The sequence below is a fragment of the Vicugna pacos genome, chromosome 15 (genome assembly GCF_048564905.1).
Source record: "Vicugna pacos chromosome 15, VicPac4, whole genome shotgun sequence".
Taxonomy (NCBI): domain Eukaryota; kingdom Metazoa; phylum Chordata; class Mammalia; order Artiodactyla; family Camelidae; genus Vicugna; species Vicugna pacos.
Genome location: NC_133001.1, coordinates 8,151,577 through 8,171,072, shown reverse-complemented (window position 1 = coordinate 8,171,072; position 19,496 = coordinate 8,151,577). Strand labels below are relative to the sequence as shown.

The following is a 19,496-nucleotide window of genomic DNA, read 5'->3' as shown; positions in this document are numbered from 1 at the left end:
AAGCACAGGCTCTACCACTGAGCTCTACCCTCTCCACTCCTTGGCAATCTGTGAAGGGTCTCGTCACTGATCATGTAATGACCTTTTTCCTAAGAGCCCATCGGTTTATGGACTCCTTCTGCTCAGTCAGAGCTGTGGCCTCAGGTGTGTGTGCTGTGACAGTCCCGAGTCTCTCTTGGGAGTGGGACTTGCTTCCCTGCCCCAATTTTATTTTCTCCCTCTCCCTGAAGATAAGAAGGTCTGTGTGTTTTCCGTGTACGATCACTGTTGGCCGAGCTCTGGGAAACCAGTTATAGACGGCCTGTGTGGATGGGGGTCAGGTGATGGCTGAGGCAGAGGAGCAGTGCAGAGGCGGTGATGGAGAAGGCCTCTGCTTTCAGGAGAGGCTGATCTGGTAGGCTGGTCAGGGCTGATGGACGAGACAGCCCGGGTGGCCGGGGTGGAAGGCTGGGCCTCTGGGAAGGGGTGGAAGGAACGGAAGGCGTCAGAGTCGAGCTGGGGGAAAGGCAGGTGTCTCTTGTCCTTGCTGTGCAGGGAGAGGGCCCTGGCCCTCCAGGGAGGTGCGCGGGTGACTGGGACAGGGCTACCGGGGGAGCCTGGAGGGGGCCTGGGCGTCCTAGGCAGATCAGCCTGTCCGTGGGGTGTTTGTGAGGTGGCGGTGGTGAGGGTATGTGGAGGGAAGAGCTGGACATATTTGGCTGGTTTCTACATGTAACTTCTCTTTCCTCTCAGGTTCCTGGGGGAAGCCAAGGTCCCACTCCGGGAGGTCCTTGCCACCCCCAGTCTGTCTGCCAGCTTCAATGCCCCCCTGCTGGACACCAAGAAGCAGCCCACAGGGGTAAGTGTCCACCGGCCTCTGCATCAGGCCAGGTCCTGTCTGAGACCTTGCCTTTCTGACCTCCGTGGTATCTCAGAGTCCGGCTCCCAGCAGCCAGGCCTGGCCTGCCCTGGCCAGAGCACAGGGTGCCTGGGAGGGCTCGGGGGGTGGACAGGATGGGAGGGGAGGGAGTCCGGCCCCAAATACAGGGCTGCAGTCAGCCTTGCCTTTGGGTCACCTCCTGGGATTGATCTTTCACTAGAAATCCGTTGTCTTCTCAGGCTTCCTGGCAGCCTTGGTTATGACCCCCCAGTCTCCCTGGTAGTCTGTCCATGCAGCCAGTGCCCCTCTCCAGGTCTGGAATATCTGAGTCATCTGGGTCACAGAACACACAGGAAGGAGACAGACATTCCCCTCCCTGGCCCACCAGGACCTGTCAGACCCCCTTCCCTTCCTCCATTGTCCTTCCCGCTCCTCCCCCAGCTCCGAGTAGTCTCCCAGTCCTCCCAGACAATTCCCAGCCCTCATCTCTGGCCTCCCGTTATTTTTAGTGAGCTAAATATACCCTGTGGGGTTCTTTCTTCATGGTCAGTAAAATTCCTGACCTTCCTTCTGGGTCAGCCCCACCTCCCAGGATGCATGGGTTGGGGGGACTATTGATCTGGAAACACTTCCCAGTGGGACCCAGGGGAGTCTCTCGGACAGAGTGCAGCTACCTTGCCCTGTGGAGTGGTGTGTGTGTGTGTGCGCGCGTGTGTGTGTGGCTGGGGGCTCTTCTTGGCTGGCTTGGACGTGGCCAGTCTGGGCAGAGCTCTGAATGGAACCACTACTGGGTACTGTGAGCAGGAGAAAGAGAGTGACTGACTGAAGTCACACAGTGAATCTGTGTCCAAATGGGGACCCAAATCAGGGGGTGCATCTCCTGAGCTCTCAGGGATGAAAGGGACTTGAATGAATGGACCCCTGGTTCACTGCCCTTCAGATGCTGGAATTTTCTCCTAAGGTGGCTTTGACCAGTGATGGCCAGGATGCTTTCTTGATGGGGAAATGCTACTTCTCAGAGAATCCACCCCTTGCTCAGACAGCGCTCACTGGCAGAGCGTTCTGGGTCAGTGCAGAGTTCACCGAGGCTGTCTCCATCACCTCCTGAACCCCTCTGGTCCTCCCTTTGAACCCTTCAGTCTCCTAATGCTCCGGCAGTCAAGAAGGGCTCCAAGGACTCTGAAGAGGGCCAGAGCTGGCTGCAAAGATGTAGAGCACTAATCGGGGAGTGGCAGGTGTCAGGGAAGCTGGTGGAAGACGTGTTTTGCTTGGTGCTCCTCCACTGCATCTCTGGGATGGGGCTGCCTACTTTGTAGCGTGTCGGGTCCCCGGTGCCTCCAACCAGGGTTTCTCGCTTCCTGGCTGAGCTGCTCAAACGTCTCTTCCCTCTAGCCCTGCATGCACCCAGGGCACTGATGTTTCCTGCCTGGCCTCCTGCACTTGCTCCCCTCCAAGCGCCAAGACCCATCCAGCCCCTAAGACACATGCCCAGGCACCCTCCCTGGATGCCTCACCTCTCCTCCCCTCTCTCTTCATGCCCACGCTCTGTCTGCGCTTCCTGCGCACCAGCTGGGAGCCTGCTTCCTTCTCTTCCCTGGGCTGAGACCCCTGGCTGTCCAAAGAATCTGCCACTCCTTCACAAACCATGCCTCCAAGAAGAGGGGCTGAGGGCCAGAAGTTGACGGATAGGAGAGGAGGGCTGGGTCCTGCCAGATGTAGCCTCAGCTGAGCACGCAGTGCGGGAGGCGGGGTAAAGTAGGTTTCTGGACTTACCTCCAAAGTGTGTGTGTGTGTGTGTGTGTGGTTTCCCTGCACCAACAAACAATGCCCCAGACACCAGCGGAGTGGCCTACACTTCAACTCAATTCCGACACTGTCTACCCGGCGACAGCATCAGATTCCACAGATTAAGGGCCCAGTCCTGTAAGACCGTCCCCTCAGCCCCCTTCAGACAGCAGCCACAAGCCCAGGCGACTGCCTGTCCTTCTGATCAACTGGCTATAGATCAGGGATTCCCAAGACTTCCTCCTCAGCTGATTTGCTAGAGCAGTTCACAGAACTCAGAGAAACATTTTACTTCCTAGATTATCGGTTTATTATGAAAGGATCTAACTCAAGAATAGCCGGATAGAAGAGACTCACAGGGCCAGACTCAGAGGCACAGAGCTCCCACACCCTCCCCAGGAGCGCCACGCTCCACGAGTCCACCAGCCCGGAAGCTGTCTGAAACACATCCTTTTGGGGTTTTATGGAAGCGTCATTACATAGACGTGACTGATGAAGTCACTGACCAGGGCTGATTGATTCAGCCTCCAGCTCCTCTCCCATCCATACCTGGAGGGTGGCAGGTGGACTGAAGATACATACCTCTAATCACATGGTTGGACCTCCTGGCAACCAGCTCCAGCATTAGGTGGGGTCTGAAAGTTACCTTATTAACATAACAAGAGACACCTTTGTCACTCTCAACACTTGGGATATTCCAAAGGTTTTGGGAGCTGTGAGCCAGGAACTGCGGACAAAGACCACATACACATGAACATCGTATTTTGGTCATCTGAATGACCAAATATGCATTTCATATATATCAGTATTGCATGGGACCTCCTCCCTGCAGCCCAGGAGGTAGCTCTGGCCTGCGGAGGGGGTCTAGGGCCGTCTTCTAGTCCCTGTGACAGCACTAAGTCACACTGCAGCCCCAGGCAGGTCCCAAGACCCTCAGTGCTGGGGCTTCCTGCCTGGGACCTGGGGTGGGTTGCACGGCAGTGTGAGGCACGGAGTGCCGGGCATGTGCTCAGAAAGGACAGGGAGCCCTATCGGCAGCTGTGGAGTCTCACTGACCACTTACTTGAGGCCGATTTCTGGGCGACACCTGGTGGTGGTTCAGGAACCTGCATGGCTGTATAGGACAATGCCTTGAATTTGGGACTTAGAGGATCTCATTGCCATCCCCGGCCTCTTCCTAGGTCTTCTGGGATGGGGAGCTAGCTCCAGCCTCCTTCTTCATTGTACTGAGCACCCTTCCACCCTCACCACACACACACCCCGGCCCTGCCCTCCCTTAGCCTGGCTGCCCTAGCCCAGGCCCCAACCTGGAGGGTTCGAACTCCAGAGCTGGATGCATCCAGGACCTCGAGCTATTTCCATCTCAGGACCAGGATTCACTCCAGGAGTTTCTCAACATCCCCAGTATTACTCAACAGAGATAAATGTCTAGTGAATTATGCTGAGTTGCCCAGAATATAATGGTTATGTTAATAAAGGGTTTATCAAAATTTGGGGAAATACTTATAAAATATTAAGTAAATTATTAAGTAAAAGAAAAGCATTTGATGTTCAGCAGAACTGTACAGTATTTATTTAAAAAGATTGGAGAGAATTATATCAAAACATGAATAGTGGTGAAATTATAGCAATGAGTTTTCTTTTGCATTTTTTTCTTTAAGGTTTTTGTAATTTCCACACTTTCTTACTTTGGAGTTTTTGTTACTTTGATCAATAAAAAGGTAGCCCCAGAAGGCCTGCTGGACTTGTGGGACCAGGGAAAGCTCGGCCACGCCCCCACGGGCCTGGGAGCAGCGAGGCAGGAGGGCCTGCCTTGGCTGTGCCTTTTCTTCAGGCCTAAGTGCCCCTTTGAACAGTGCCGGTCTCCTGGTGGGCTCGGGTCGGGTGGGAGCATAAGGGTGTCTTCTCTGTCCGTGTGAATGGCGTGACTGGTCACTCTCCTCTTGCTGGTCAAAGCCAGAGCAGCTGGGGGTGAGACGGGGGACAGGGGCGATTCTGGGAGGGAAGAGGGCTCAGAAGGGTGAGCAGTATCCTGAGACCCTCTCGTGCTGGGGCCCGAGCAGAGCAAGGCTGAGCTGTCTGTGGGGAAATGGGAGGGCCTTTGGCTGAACAGAGTGGCCAAGGGGGTTTTTTCCTGCAGATGGGCCTAGGCTGAGAGTTGAAAAATCCTGCAGGCAAGTTTCCATCATTGATTCACTTATAGAAGCTTACTATGCATTCTTTCAACTAATTTAATGCTCATTTGACCCTATAAGGAAGGTGCTATGCTATCACTACGCCCATTTTACAGATGAGGAAACTGAAGCACACAGATAGGTTACAGACCTTGCCAAAGTCACATAGCTTCTGAGTGGTGGAACTTGATTGTAGATTCGGGGCCCTTACCGCCTATGTTGATGGGCCCCTAGTGGTGGCTTTGCCACAACCTCCTGCAACCCAGACCTCTTCCTTGGTGGAGGGATGAAAGGAACAGGAAGGATGCTGGAGGGCAGTGGTCAGAGGCCAACATCCTAACCTGCTGCCTTCTCACTCCCCATCTCTTCCAGGCCTCACTGGTCCTGCAAGTGTCCTATACGCCGCTCCCTGGAGCCGCGCCCATGTTCGCACCATCTGTGCCTCTGGAACCCTCCCCAACTCTGCCCGACATGGATATGGTGGCTGGTGAGCCCACCTTCGCCCTGGCAGGGCCTGGGGGAGGAAGCCCAGCAGTGGGCCCCAAGCCTGGGGGTGAGGGGCCTTCCTCAGATCAGGGGCTGCCCGGGCCTGGAGAAGAGAGGGAGTGGGTGGATGGGGAGTCTTGAGAGCTGACTTCTGCCGTGCAAAAAGCAGGGGCAGGAGGCAGGCTCCCCTAGGTGCTGCAAGGATCAGTGTGAGGACGCCCTGCCAGCACCAGCTGTTCAGGGAAGGGGCTGGGTGCCTGGCACTCTGCAGCTCCAGATGGCTGGGAGCTTTAGAGGACATGCCTGTGCTGGGGACGGGGTCTCTCCCAGGTAATGCCTGGGGCCCCACCTGCTCCCCAGAACTGAATGCTTCCCTGCCTGGGTACTCTGCAGGCCTTTAGTGACGGCATGTGACAAAGAGCTCGATTTTCCCTGAAGGAGCTCTGGGCTGAAGTCAGGGGACATGAGTTCCAGGCTTGTCTTTGACACCAAGTAGCCATGTGACTTTGGGCCAGTCCCTCCTTCTCTGGGCCTGCAGTTTATCATCAGTGAAGTGAGCAGACTGAATTGGCTAAGTCTCATGGTTGCCTCAATCCCTTTACTTCCCTCTCCTGGCCCTGTGAAGTGAGGACCAAGCCCAGGGTGGCTGTTCCGCCAGTGGTGGGTTGGTGAGGCCTCCATGTGGTCCAGTCTGCTGGAGTGGACAGGAAGTGATGGGCCAGGTGGGGACTTGCCAGTGGGAAAGATTCCAGAGTTTCTCTCATGGTGAAGGGGCTAGAGGCAGACACCGATTAAACCCCGCCGCCTGTCTCAGTCGTGCCCTGAGTCCATCCCTGGCCCCTAGTGGGACTTCTGGTGAGGGAGGCAGAACAGGGCCCATCTGGGTGGGACTTGGCACTGTCTGAGCTTGAAGGTGGGGAGATCCCTCTGGACTGGGGTTGAGGGGGGAAGATGAGGTGTTTCTGGTGACGGAGAGGGTGGGGAGGCTGAGGGCCCTGAATGTTCTGGGACCACTTTTGAGGTGGATCTGACGGAGTTAGGATCGGCCGCTCAGGGAAGCTTCTAGTGGTGAGCAGCTCCCAGTCCTGCCCAGAAGATGGTGAGAAGGATAGGCCCCGACAGACTCGGAAATGGTTTCTGAGCTTCGCACCAGGCTGGGGCAGGCGGGGAGAGCAGGATCGAGGTCTCAGACCCGAGGTTGGCTTCCCTCACCCAGCTCCCTCCTCCCTTCCTGGGCCTGTGCCCTGCCCATGTGCCAGGTGGGGGACAGAGCCGGGCCGAGACTTGGTCCCTGCTCAGTGACAGCACCGTGGACACGAGATACTCTGGAAAGAAGTGGCTGGCCCCCACGGGTGAGACACGGGCCGGGCTGTCCTGATCCTACCACCTGTAACCGGCTCCCATGTGGCCACCGTCAGCTCCTGAGAGTGGAACTAGTGGCTCATCCGGCAGGATAGGATGGGGAGGGCAAGGGCCATTCTGTTTCCTTCCTGCTGACTAACAGGACTGACCACCCTCACGTTTCAGCTGTTGGAAGCTCCTCCTCTTCTCCCTCATCCATCCTGGCTGACTGGTGGGGAAAAAGAGGGGCAGGGGACATGGGTGCTGGGCCTTCGGGTCCTCGGTCGGCTGGGCTGGGACCCAGCCTCATTAGCACCCTCTCCTCCAGACACAGGAGGAGAGGAGGACACTGAGGACCAGGGGCTCACAGGAGACGAGGCCGAGCCATTCCTGGACCAGAGCGGAGCTACAGGCCCAGGGGCTCCCATCACCCCAAAGAAGCCGCCTTCCCATCCTCCCCCTTACCACCCTGGGGGAAGAAAGAAGAGGAGCACGCCCACGCCCAGAAAGCTGCTGTCGGACAAACCGCAGGACTTCCAGGTGACCACCGTCTCCTCCTTTAGCCCAGCAGCCGCTGATGCTGGCACCTGCCTGTCTGTCCAGCCTTGGGGCAGGTCCTGAGGGCTTTCCTAGGTGGGATCTGGTTTCCCTGGGTCCTGGGCAAGTGCTCGATAGGGAGTCTGTGTCTTGGGGCCTTCAGGAAAAGCCTCTGCCCAGCCTGTGGTTTTGCTCTTTAAAAAAAAAAAAAAAGTGAGGGGAGGGGTCACTGCCAGAGTCAGCATCACTGCCGCTGATACCTGTGTTCCCAGCCACAGTTCATCTAGCCAGCCAGCTCTGTGCTTTTCAAAGTGTGATGCTGGGGCCAGCAGCCTGGAAAGGCAGGATCTTGGGCTTGTCCCTAAACCCACTGAAAAAGAATCTGCATTTGAACAAGATCCCCAAATCTGAGAAACTCTGCTTTTTTTTTTTCTCCCTCTAGTCATTCCTCTGTTTACATTCATGATTTTTCTGTATGTCATGTGGAATTTGAATTTGTTCAAGCTCCTCACAGAGTGAAACTATTAATATTAACCCTTTGACATATTTTTTCATCCAAAAATCTATCCCATTTAATTTGCCTTTTAATTTTGGTCTTTTGCTAATTCTTTTTCTTTTCTGTTTTGATGTAATTGGATTTACTGATATTTAACTCTTCAGAATGACTTTTAAAATTAAAAACAGGAAGCTTAAATATTTATTTATTCAATGCAACAAATTGTAAAAATATATTTCAGTTCTAAACCATGATAATTTAAGCAAAAGTTCTACTTATAATCACTATGTTTGGCTGAAAGACAAAATTCTAACTTATTTTTATCATTATTTGCAAGATGTTCTTACATTTTTCTCCTTAGAAAATTAATATGTATTCTTTGGTAGAAAATTTGGAAAATACTATACAATGAAGAGAATAAAAGTCACTCATGCCCCCTTTCCCATTGCTATTGAAAATGTATTCTTCTACAGTATGCTATTTTTAAAAAAGAATTTAAAAATATTTAAAAATATTTTGCCCAAATTTGGAAGCACAGATGTTCCTGAAACTTTTATTTACTTAAAGTTCAAAGAAGAAAGCTCAATTTATTTCTCAGAATGTGAGATATTCTGTGTTGCGTCTTTTGCTGTATAAGAATAAAGTGCGGTTACGTCACTACGTAACTTTGACCTCTGAGTGAATTGTCAGTGAGGACACTGACACTCAAACAGAAACATCAGCATCAAGGAGTCTGAGGTGGGGCTGAGGAGTTGAACCGGGGCTGGATCCTCAGCCCAGCCCTGGGGTTTAAGGCTGGCAGCTTCCTTGGGGGCAGCCTGGCAGCTCTTATGTGGAACCATGGGATTTTATAGATGCGAGGGACCTTGGTGGGAGAAGGTTGTTCTTCCAGTGTTCCTCCTAATTCCTTTTTAATACCTGTCCCAAGGAGCCAGCAGTGAGAGTGGTCCTGAGATTTCTGACTGTCTCGCGTTGAGGGGATGGGCGCCTGACTGCTTCCCCTTCCTCCTGCTCATGCCTCCTTCTGGCTTTCAGATCAGGGTCCAGGTGATCGAGGGACGCCAGCTGCCAGGGGTGAACATCAAGCCTGTGGTCAAGGTCACCGCTGCTGGGCAGACCAAGCGGACGCGAATCCACAAGGGAAACAGCCCCCTTTTCAATGAGGTGGGAGACCCTGGGTTGGGGCTAGGACCTTGGTGGGTCTTCCAAACTGGGAGCGCACAGCAGATGCCTGGCAATTCATTCAGTGTTTGCTTATGGTGCTAACGCTGGGTCAAGAGCTGTGCCAGGTCCTGAGTAGGTTATCTGAGGAACTGGAGAGAGGGCTCCTGCTCTTACTCCTGCCGTGGGCTCCTGCTCTTACTCTTGCCATGGGCTCCCTCTGCTCCATATCCGCATCATCCTTTTAGGCCAGCTGTCCACTCTGTCCCTGAGGTGACAGCCTCCATGAGGTCGAATCCCCACTTGCTGTGTGGACCAGACCTGGAGGCTGGGCGGTGGCCGCCCCTCTCCCCTCCCAGAGTCAATGGGCCTTCATTTGTCTCCCTCTCGCCCTGAACCAACAGACTCTTTTCTTCAATGTGTTTGACTCTCCCGCGGAGCTGTTTGATGAGCCCATCTTCATCACGGTATGTGTCAGCGCCCGGAGGCGCTTTGTGGGCTCTGTGTGTACACGTGCGTGTCAGTGTGTGTGTTTGTCTGTGTGTGTGTGTGTGTGTGTGTGTGTGTAAGAAAAGCCTAGAAGCTGGGCCTGGGTTACGTGGAGAGGCTCCAGGTCTCGACCCCCTGATCACAGGGATGCCTTCAGCTGCTCAGATGCAGACGGCAGCCAGGTGGGGAGACTTGCCGCTCAGGGTCATGTGCCTCTGGCCAGGGTCCTGAACCCACTCTTGCAGCAGATCTTTGATTTTTATCTTATTTTATTTGTCTACATGCTTGCTTCTGGCCAAGATTTTCTTTCTCTGGGCTTCAGCCCCTCCCTTTTTTCTTTTTCCCCTTTCTGCTGAAAGGCAGTATAGCTTAGTGGTTAAAGTGTGGGCTCTGGAGCCAAACTGGATTCTGGTCCTACCTGTGCCGTGGGGTTGGCGGGATGTTGTGTGATTCTGTATAAGTGATCTCTCTGTGCCTCTGTTTCTTCATCTGTAGAATGGGGATAATAATAGTACCTACTCGTGGGGTTCTTGTGAGGGTTCAATATTGCTTGCAACAATCTCTAATAGAGCAAGTGCTACCCAAGTGTGGGCTGTTTATCTTTGGGAGGGAAGAGCAATTGGGTTGGGCCCCTGTCTGGGCCAACGTTTATTTGTAGATGAGAGTTTTAATTTATCTTTCCTTCTAGGTGGTAGACTCCCGTTCCCTCAGGACGGATGCTCTCATCGGGGAGTTCCGGGTAATGGTTTATTTTCTTTGAAAGCAGTTGGTTCTCATTTGTCCACATTAGTGGAGGCTCTGTGGGTGATGGGCAGTGTTGGTGCCCCAGAGAGCCTGTCATCTTGGTCTGTGTTGGGGAAATATAATTAAAAAAAACAAAACAAAACAAGATCTTCTAACGCAGAAATCCTTTCTACCACAAAGGTAGTAGAGCAAGAAAGCGATTTTGTTGCTGAATAAGCATTGAACCAGAATATGATGTGTATCAAAGACAATCTGCTAAGAGATTGCAGAGATGGAAAGAAATCTTATACAGAGCCAAGCAGACACACCCCATTCCATCCATGTTCTCAAGATGAACAGTAACCAAGCTAGAGGTCTGGACAGCATTTCCGGCCACACATGGTTCATCCTAACTTTACCTGGTAATCGGGGCGACCATCTCTGTTTGCTAACTGACTTTATCCAAAAGAAAAAAACAGAAAATGAGCTCGCATTTTTACGATAGGAGGTAGTTTTGCAATTCAGTTAAGGTAGGCCCTTCCCTTTCCAGAGGAAGCTGACAAAAGGGTTATTTGGTTTCTAAAAAGATACATTTCAAAGAGATAGAGCAAGTACTCACATGGAAAAGTTTTCCAAGGAAAATGTTCTGGCAAGAAGAGAAGAGAGGGACAGGGGGAATTCAGTTTCTTATTTATAATTTGCCTTTGTCCTTACATCTTGGGAAGGCAGCGTGGGACCTGAGTTTAGGCAGCCTTCCTCCTAACTCTGACCATCTTGGGCCAGTGTGACACCAGCCCTCTGTGTCCTGAGCTCACCTGGGTTGGGAGCGGGGTCCAGATGTGCAGTCCAGTGGGGTCAGGTGGGGGGCAGTGGAGAGAGGGGGAGCCTGCCCTCTCCTTTATCCCAGACGGTGCAGAAGTGAACAGTCCACTGCAGAGGACTTTAAACTGTGCACAGGATGGCATTAACAGGGTGCATAAAGGAAAGGCAACTGGTAATGGAGACCTTCAAAAATGGTGTTTTAATGTCATTCTGATTGATTTTCTCATTTTTGAATCCTCAAGCATTTAGCAAATAGAAAGAAATGGCACAGGTTTATTTTGCCCTCCTCCTGCTGTCCAAATGAAATATGACCCCTTTTCTAGGAAGTAGTGACAAGATAGAAAACTGAGTCTGTTTTTCTAGAGAAGCAGTTTTTCAAAAGAATGAGCTTGAACTTGAGTCATTCTGTACCAAACGGGGTCTTCTGTTTTGAGTCTTTCATCTTTGAACCACATTCTTGTTGAGAACCCAAGGGCTAAGTTAAAAATAATCCATGATGTTAAAAAAAAACTTTATATATATATTTAGAGCAATTTTAGGTTCATAGAAAAATTGAGTGGAAAGTGTAGAGTTCCCCCATGTCCCCTCGCCCTACACATGCATAGCCTCCCCTGCCATCAACATCCAACTGATCTGTGATTTTTTTTAATAGAAAATTATAAAATATAGGAAAGTATAAAAAGAAAATGAATCTATGACCCAGAGCTAGTACAGGTAGCATTTTGTGTTTCCTTTGCTCTGTCTTTTCTGTGCGTAGATACACATTACCAAACTTTGATCAAAATGTATTCCACTTTCTTTTCGGGTTATATCAGATGACAAACATTTCCCCATGTCTCCAAATGTTCTGGAGAACATGATGTTTAATGGGACGGCATAATGCATCATGCTTTACTGAACACTCTGGGGGCAAGAGTGTGATCTGTGCTTCCTCTGTTTGATTGCAGATGGACGTGGGCACCGTCTACAGAGAGCCCCGTGAGTCACGCTCTCATCCCCAAGCTTGGGCAGGTCCTTGCATTTGGGTTCTGCAGGCTGCATGGGGGCACCGACTGGGGACACTCATCCTTCCTTCCTGGGGGTTTTAGAATTTAGAGGCGGAGTTTGATCTTGGAGGTGAGGTGGCAATAATGAAGAGAGGGTGGGCTTTCAAGCCCCCAGGAAGATGAAATGCTCACATGGGTCTCAGTTGGCTCAGCTGGGGTGCTAAATCTGTAGGGCCTCCAGCACGGGTTGCTGGAGACTGGAATCATCCCCAGACAGGATGGGTCATTTGGACAACAAGTCTAGGATTTCTCTACACCCTGGTCCCTGAGGAGGAGGAAGATGGTCTGGGGTCTGGCTTTGGCAGCCTCTGATAGGGGTTTCTGTTAACATTTCTGACTTGGACCCAAATGAACACTCAAAGTACTACTTATTCCAGAATTTGAGTCCTTCCCCCATGTCCAGGTAGATGAATCCATCACCTCAGCCCATGTAGTCTGCCCCGGGCTCCCCGATGTGACTGCAGACTCGAGTCCTTCCAGTTCTGGAATCACCAGTGGGTGTCGTCTCTCTAGGACACGCCTACCTCAGGAAGTGGCTGCTGCTCTCGGACCCAGATGATTTCTCTGCGGGGGCCAGGGGCTACCTGAAAGCAAGCCTTTGCGTGCTGGGGCCTGGAGACGAAGCCCCCGTGAGTACATTTCCTCGTCCTCCTCACAGCGCCTCCACTTAGCAGTGGCGACACCGAGCGAACAAACAAAAAAAATCAGCTTTAGTTTTTCTGATTTAGAAGAATACATGGTAACTATGAGAAAGGCAGAGCACGTGGGAAAGTATAAATAAAAAAAGAATCACTCATAATTCTATGAGTCACAGAGAGCTGTTCTTAATTCCTTCTTGCAGAAGGGTATGCGTGTGTGTTTTTCTCTTTTTTTGTGTGTGTGCAAAAGTGAGATCATTCTCTCTATATTGTATTGGAGTCTGAATTTTATTGCCTAAAAATATAACATTATGATCTTTATAGGTCAGTAAGTAAAGTTATAAGTTGGAGGTAGTAAGAAGAAGAAAGGTGTTCCAAGCTGGGGAAATAGCAGATGTTTGGGAAGAGGAGAAAAGGTTGGGGACAGAAATGAGGGGTTAATTAGATACAAGCAGAAGGATTTCTGAGCAGACACAGAGTGCCCACTCCAGGCTGGAGGCTTTCTGGTACAGCCTCACAGTCCTCAGTGGCCTAGAAGCAGAAGAGAGGTGGTGGATGGAGGTGCTGGCAGGTGGGGACGAGGTGGGAGTGGTGGAGGCACAGGGCTGAGGTAGCTGATGGAGCCTGGCAGGGAGGATGCAGGAGGACCAGGCATAGAGCTGATGAGCAGGACAAAGAATAGGGCAGGGCTGGGGGGCACACATTTATTGAGCACCTGCTGTGTGCCAAGCTCTGTGTTGGGTGTTTCACTTGATGTGAGTGGGGGTTGGAGGAGGTGGAGAGGTTGGAAACTGTCTTTAGAGAAGGGTTTCGGTGGTCAAGATTTTCCTAGAGGATTGGCTCTGAGTGGCTGGAGGTTTGAGTTACGGCCATCCCTCTAGCAGCTGAAGGGGAGGGGAGATTCAGATGCTGTTGGTGGGGGCCGTGGAACTATGTTGGTGGATGACTTGTCCACATGGAGGTTAATTATCTTATGGGAGAATTGGAAATCAAATAGGCAAATGGTGAGGCAGGAACTGAAATCATCAAGGCAAGGCGAGCCAGGAGGACTGGGAGAGGCAGGAGGGGGAAGTGGGGCTCTGGGGGAGGGTTGGGGAGGTGGAGTCCCCAGGGAAAGCCGTGTGCCATCATGGAGGCGGAGGGCAAGTTCCATGAGGATGTTAAGGATGGGGAGCTGGATGCTGACAGGAGCTCAGGAAGTCACCATGGAAAGGGTTAGGGGAGGGAGAACCCAGGGCGCTGCGCAGGGGCCGATGAAGCGCAGGTGGACCAGCCCCACCCAAGAGCCCCTCCCCTGCTCTCTCATCCTCCATCCATCTGTAGCCTGACTCTCCAGACCTCATGCCTTCTTGCTCCTTCTGCGTGGCATCTCCGAATCTATTATCTAGTATCCTTTTCTAAAACCCTCCCTCTTCTTCTTCCCATTCAGATGTTGTTTTCCCCAGATGAAACCGCTTTTCTTGAGACCAGCTCAGGGGGAAGCCTCTGTTTTCCACGCCAGCGCTCTGTGGTCTTTGGGACGGGAAGTGTGGCCATCTTTTGGCTTCTCACGGCACCTCCCCAACTTCAACACTGCCTTCTTCTTTGAAGCCTGCCTTACTAGTTATTTCCCCCTCTTCCGGTCTTCTGGGCTGTTACCTACCCTTGGCGCAGGCAGAGCTGGTGCAGGAGGGTCCCTGCTGGCAGATTCCCATCTTTGCCATTGTTCTGAGATCTGACGTGTCCTCACCCAGGAGCCATCGATGTCTGCTCTTACTTCCTTCAAGATCCTGAGCTCGGAAGTTCCTCTCTCCACCGGTTTCATTCTGCCTCTTTTCCTCCCTCACCCTCAGTGAGTGACAGTTCTTCCTCCCTGAGGTTACAACCCTGATCCTTCTCCATTTCCCCTTCCATCAGCTCCCTCCATAGCCCGGACCCCACCCACAATCCTCACACTATGTGCTTACTAGCCCCTGGGGTCTGCTGCCACACCTCACGTCCCCCACCCTCCCCATGACTCGCTGTCCGCACCCTTGGTCAGCTTTGGTGGCAGACGTCACTGGGAGCTGCTGTTAACTGCTTCTTTTACTTGCATGAGGTTGACTCCTAATCCCAGTCTCCTCGGAGGCTGCTTCCAAACATGCTGTCTTTCCTAAACCCCAGCCTCACCCTCCTTAGAGAGGCAGGGCTGCAATGGTGCGGACCTCTGAGCTCCTGAAGCTCTCTGGTCCTCAGCCTGTTTCCCATCTTCCTGGTCTTCCCTCCCTTCCTCACTCCCCACCCCCTTAGCCCAGGCTCCCCCCCTGGCGTCTTGTTCAGCCTGCCCTTCCCATCTCTTCTATCACCCCCTCCCCTGGCTCCTGCCCTCAGATCTGTACCCGGCTCCAGATTTCTCAGTCTCACAACACCCTGCCTTTACCATTTCTCCCCATCCCTCCCCTCCAGGCTGCTTTCACCTTCCCTCTAGCATCACCAACTTCTTGAAGGAGTTCCTGGTGTTCCTTTTCTCCGGTCCTTTAGCAGCTGCTCCCCCCTTCACCTCTTTAGTACGATTCTCCTGCTTCCTTCCCTGAAACCACTTGCTTCAGGGTCACCCATTGCCAAGTCCCAGAGCTCTTCTCTCATTAATCTGCTCCGCTGCGCCACAGCGTTCGATTCCAGAGCCCGTGTCTTATCTGAAACTCTCTCCTCCCTTAGCATTTGAGACTGTCATTCTTTTCCTTTTTTTTTTTTGTATATGGCTCCTTCAGATTCAGTGGCTCAGTAAAATTCTGCTGCATGCCCCTTTGCTGTGTCTTCGACCCTCGCTGTGGAGTTAGCCCATCTCTGTTGACCTGAGGCTCCTAAATTGCTCATCTCCAGCCTGATCTTCAGAGCTCCAGACACTCAGTTTCAGTTGCCTTGTAACAAAGCACATCAACACGTCCCTTAGGCCCCTCTGACTCAACACAGGGAATCCCGGTATCCTTGGCTGCCCTCTCCCCACACCTGTTCCCCGTCCTATGTGAGGTGACATCCTGGGAAAGGGCACTTGTCATCCACTTAGTCCCCCAGGCCAGCAGCCTGAGCGTCATTCTTCATCCCTCAGCCCCACATGCACACAGTTGGCCAGTCTTGTCGGCGTGACAGCCTCAGTGCATGCTTCTCCTCTTTCCCAAGACCAGAGTCCAAGGTCAGGCTCCCATCATATCTTACCTGGGCCTCTGTGTGAATGAAGATGTAGGACCAGCTGCTGTCACTCCACTGATCCCCACGTTACCGCCAAAATCACCTCCTTTAAACCCAGGTTCAATCATGTAAGTCTCCGTCTCTTAAAAAGTTGCCAGTGACCCACCCCACCTCCCAGCTGCTTTCAGGGTGAAATCCGAAATGCTTAGCGTGAGTCAATGCCCACGAAAGTCTGGCCTCAGACTGATTTTGCGGTGCCGCTTGCTGGTGTGCACCTCCCCGGACTCCGTGCTGTGGCCACTCCGGGCAGCTTGCCCCTTTCCAGAAGGCACTTCATCCTCCTCCCTGCCTTTTCAGCTGTGGAACGCCTGCTCTGTCTTTTCATCTGTGGAACGCCTGCTCTGTCTTTGCCCACCAAAAGCCGATGTGGTCTTCAAGACCCAGTTCAGGTGCTGCTTCCTCCACGAAGTCCACTTTGTTCTCCAGGGAAATCTATCGGTCTTTCCTTTTGGTCACCAGGTACCCCAGATTTTGTTGGTCTAGTTAGTTGACGTGTCTATCTCTGTCACTAAGACTCAGTTTCTTGAGGTCAGGGACACTAGAATACATATGAACTCTTTTATTGCCCCTCTTGCCTAGTATAGATCTGGTACACAGTAGGTGCTTAATCAGTGCTTGTAGTCTAAGGGAATGAACAGTGTTACGGATGACTGAGAGCAGAGATGATCATCTTCTTCAGACTTGAGCTCAAGAGAAAAACGTAGAACGAATAGTTCCCTCACGGGTGCTTGTGTGATGTTAAGGCGTTCTGGGTGGAGAATTTTGCTGCAAAGATTCCAAAGCAAGTTTCTGAGTGTGGACTGAGCGGGCCTAGGCCAGGCAGCTTTCAGGGAGCGGGCTTCTGGGCGTGGCCTGGTGCCCCCTCTCCCCTACCCCTCTGCCACCCACTTGCCAAAGTGCCACACCTGGATCTCTTGTTCCTCAAGCTGCCATGTGAGCCGTCAGCCTGCGTGAGTTGCTTCCCCTGCCTGGAGCCCATGGTCCAGGTCTCTGAGCAGGGAGACCCCCAACACTGTTCCCTCCCTCCTCTCAATATAGTTACAAGCCCCTCTGCTCTGTTTTCTCGAAACTCACTGGTTCTGCATCCAGCCTGTGTTAACCCTCGTCCAGAAATCATCTGTGAAGTGGGGGATTCCAGGGCCTGGCACCCAGAGCATTATCTGTGGACCAGCAGCATGGGTGTCGCCTGGGCACTTGTTGGAATGTGAGTCGTGGGCTCCACCCCAGACCCACTGAAGCAGCGCCTGCATTTTAGTTGGCAAGTACAGCAGTGGTCTGTATGACACTGATTCTCCAGTTTCTAACGTTCAGTCGAGTTTGACACCCACTGCTCACAGGGGTTGCTCTGAGGATGAAGTGAGACTCTGTATAAAATCAATAAACATTATTTTTCTGATTACTGTCCTAATCATGATGCTCAGCATATGTTATTACATTCATTTGCTTAACATATCTGCTTTCCCTGGGACATGGTGAGCACCATGGGGGCAGGACCTCTGTCCACCTTGTTCACTGCTGCATCCCACATCCCACGGCTCCGAGCTGACCCTTAGTCACTGGGTAAATACTTTTCAGATGAGTGAATAGACATTATAGAAGACAGTGGCCAGCTTAGGCCTCTGTCACTTCTCTGTCACTATATTTGATGGGTGGAGTGGGATGGAGACCAAGGTTCTCGAGTGCCTGCCGTTGCGATGCGCATTTACACATTACTGAAGTCGATCCTCCCACAGCCCATGAGGTCAGTGTCATTGTCTCCACTGTTCAGACGAGGAAGCAGGGTCTCAGGGTAAGGAACCTGCTGGAGAGGACAAGCTAGGAGGTGGCAGGGAGAGATCTGCTTTCAAGATGCACCCTTTATGTGAGTTGGTTGAGCTCTCAGAAAAGGAAGGGAAAACACGGTGCTCAAGAGCACATTAAGGAATCCCATTTGCTTGTGTTGTAGCTGGAGAGAAAAGACCCCTCTGAAGACAAGGAGGACATTGAAGGCAACCTGCTCAGGCCGACCGGTGTGGCCCTGCGCGGAGCGCACTTCTGCCTGAAGGTCTTCAGGGCCGAAGACTTACCGCAGAGTGAGTCTGGTGCCCTCGCTGGGTCAGAGGCCAGCGACTGTGAGGGTGGACCCTGGGCTGGGCCGCCTCAGCATCCTGGGGGGAGGAGACCGAGGGGCTGGCCCTCTGCCCACTCCCTGCCTCCCCTTGGCCTGGCTTCTGCACCCGAGGGTCTACCAGATCCCTGCCCCCAGCTCTCCCTCCGCTCTGCCATCTGGGGAGGGTGTGAGGCCTCAGACCCTGTCTAGTTTCCCCAAGGGTTTTTACGGTTCTTAACAACAGAAAAGCAGTCAGAATTAATGAAAAGTAATATCAATGCTGCTGGAGTCCCAGAGATGCAAGAAATCTTGAGAGTAACAGCTGCCCCCGGGGCTCCATCCCGGCATCCCCTAGGCCCGGTCTGGTGGTTTAGCCACTCCATGGACCCATTTTCCCAGTTCTCACTGGGGAGCCAGCACCATTTTGATTCTGTTCTGTGCTCACCTAACGGCTAGATCGCATTGATTTCTTTCCCTTGTTGAGGAAGCCCCAGCCTGCACGTTGGCAGACCCTGGGCTGGGGAAGCAGTTGCTGACATGTTGGAAGGGCTCAGCGTCTCCACGGATGTTGAAGTGTCCAGTTTGCCTGGGACTGTCCTGGTTTTAGCACTGAAAGTCTCACATCCCCAGAAACCCCTCATTCCCTGGCAAATTGGGACAGCAGGTCACCCTAGCTGTGGTCATGTCTCCATCATCCCAGGAAGACCACTGTGGCCACTGCCTGGTTTCCTACAATGACTAGCCCATGCTAGCCCTACCCTGTGTGCTCCATCAATGCTGGGGGAATTACGCTGAATATTCTAGAGCCATGGGTGTCAACCCAAGCTGCACGTTAGAATCATCCTGGGAGCTTTAAGGAAGTGGATGCCTGGGCCCTTCCTCCAGTGCTTCAGATTGGCTTGGTTTGGATTGGGGCTCACACATTGATAGTTTAAAAAGGCTCCCAGGTGGTTCTCTGCCTGCCATCTATGAGCCACTATTTGGGAGCACATCTTAGCATAATTAAGGCAGTTGCTGTCCATAGTAGAGTCAGTGAAAACGAATAGTCCGGGACTATTTGGGTCCCTGTTTACAAGTTTTGCATGAAGCTAATTGTTTCAGGATTTCCGCTTTGACTATCTGAGCCATATAAATGGGCTCCTTCTGTACAAGCTTAATTGAACCAAAATCCTGGGGAAAGCCTTTAGATAAGTAATGGGTTTTAGATGGGCATTAAAATACAGGCTTAAGAACATTCTGCATTTGTTGCTTGAAACTATGCAGAAGGGAGGCTGGTGAGCTTCCAAAGGGGGCTGGGGAAATAGAAATGAAATGTTTGCTTTGAATTCTCTGCAATGTTCTTTCAATATAAATACAACAAAAATAGGTGGGTAAATAGAACAGAAATATTCGCTAATTGTTATCTGTTGTATTCATGTAGACATTGGCTAGTATATAATCTTTACCTATCCCCTCCTCTCCCTCTCATTCATATGCATATGTGCATTTATATATAACATACATAGACACGCATACATGCACGCACACATCTAGTAATCATATGTAAATACACACGCAAATAATATGGCTAATTCAGTAAAATACTGGTTTGGAGCAGCCTAGATTACATATTCTTTTTTTTTAAACACTATTTTCTTAGAGTT

General features: G+C 51.8%; 1 protein-coding gene across 7 annotated transcripts in view; it reads left to right on the top strand.

The window, feature by feature from the left end:
• The window catches only part of DYSF (dysferlin), a 200,057-nt gene that overhangs the window by 43,435 nt on the left and 137,126 nt on the right, over positions 1 to 19,496 (top strand). For all 7 annotated transcript variants that reach the window (XM_072937578.1, XM_072937574.1, XM_072937576.1 and 4 more), the window contains exons 4-13: positions 733 to 838; positions 5,191 to 5,305; positions 6,564 to 6,656; positions 6,974 to 7,185; positions 8,714 to 8,842; positions 9,244 to 9,306; positions 10,017 to 10,067; positions 11,821 to 11,851; positions 12,433 to 12,548; positions 17,710 to 17,836. In XM_072937578.1, the coding sequence (XP_072793679.1) occupies positions 733 to 838; positions 5,191 to 5,305; positions 6,564 to 6,656; positions 6,974 to 7,185; positions 8,714 to 8,842; positions 9,244 to 9,306; positions 10,017 to 10,067; positions 11,821 to 11,851; positions 12,433 to 12,548; positions 17,710 to 17,836 (1,043 nt within the window). The remainder of the gene's footprint in view (positions 1 to 732; positions 839 to 5,190; positions 5,306 to 6,563; positions 6,657 to 6,973; positions 7,186 to 8,713; positions 8,843 to 9,243; positions 9,307 to 10,016; positions 10,068 to 11,820; positions 11,852 to 12,432; positions 12,549 to 17,709; positions 17,837 to 19,496) is intronic.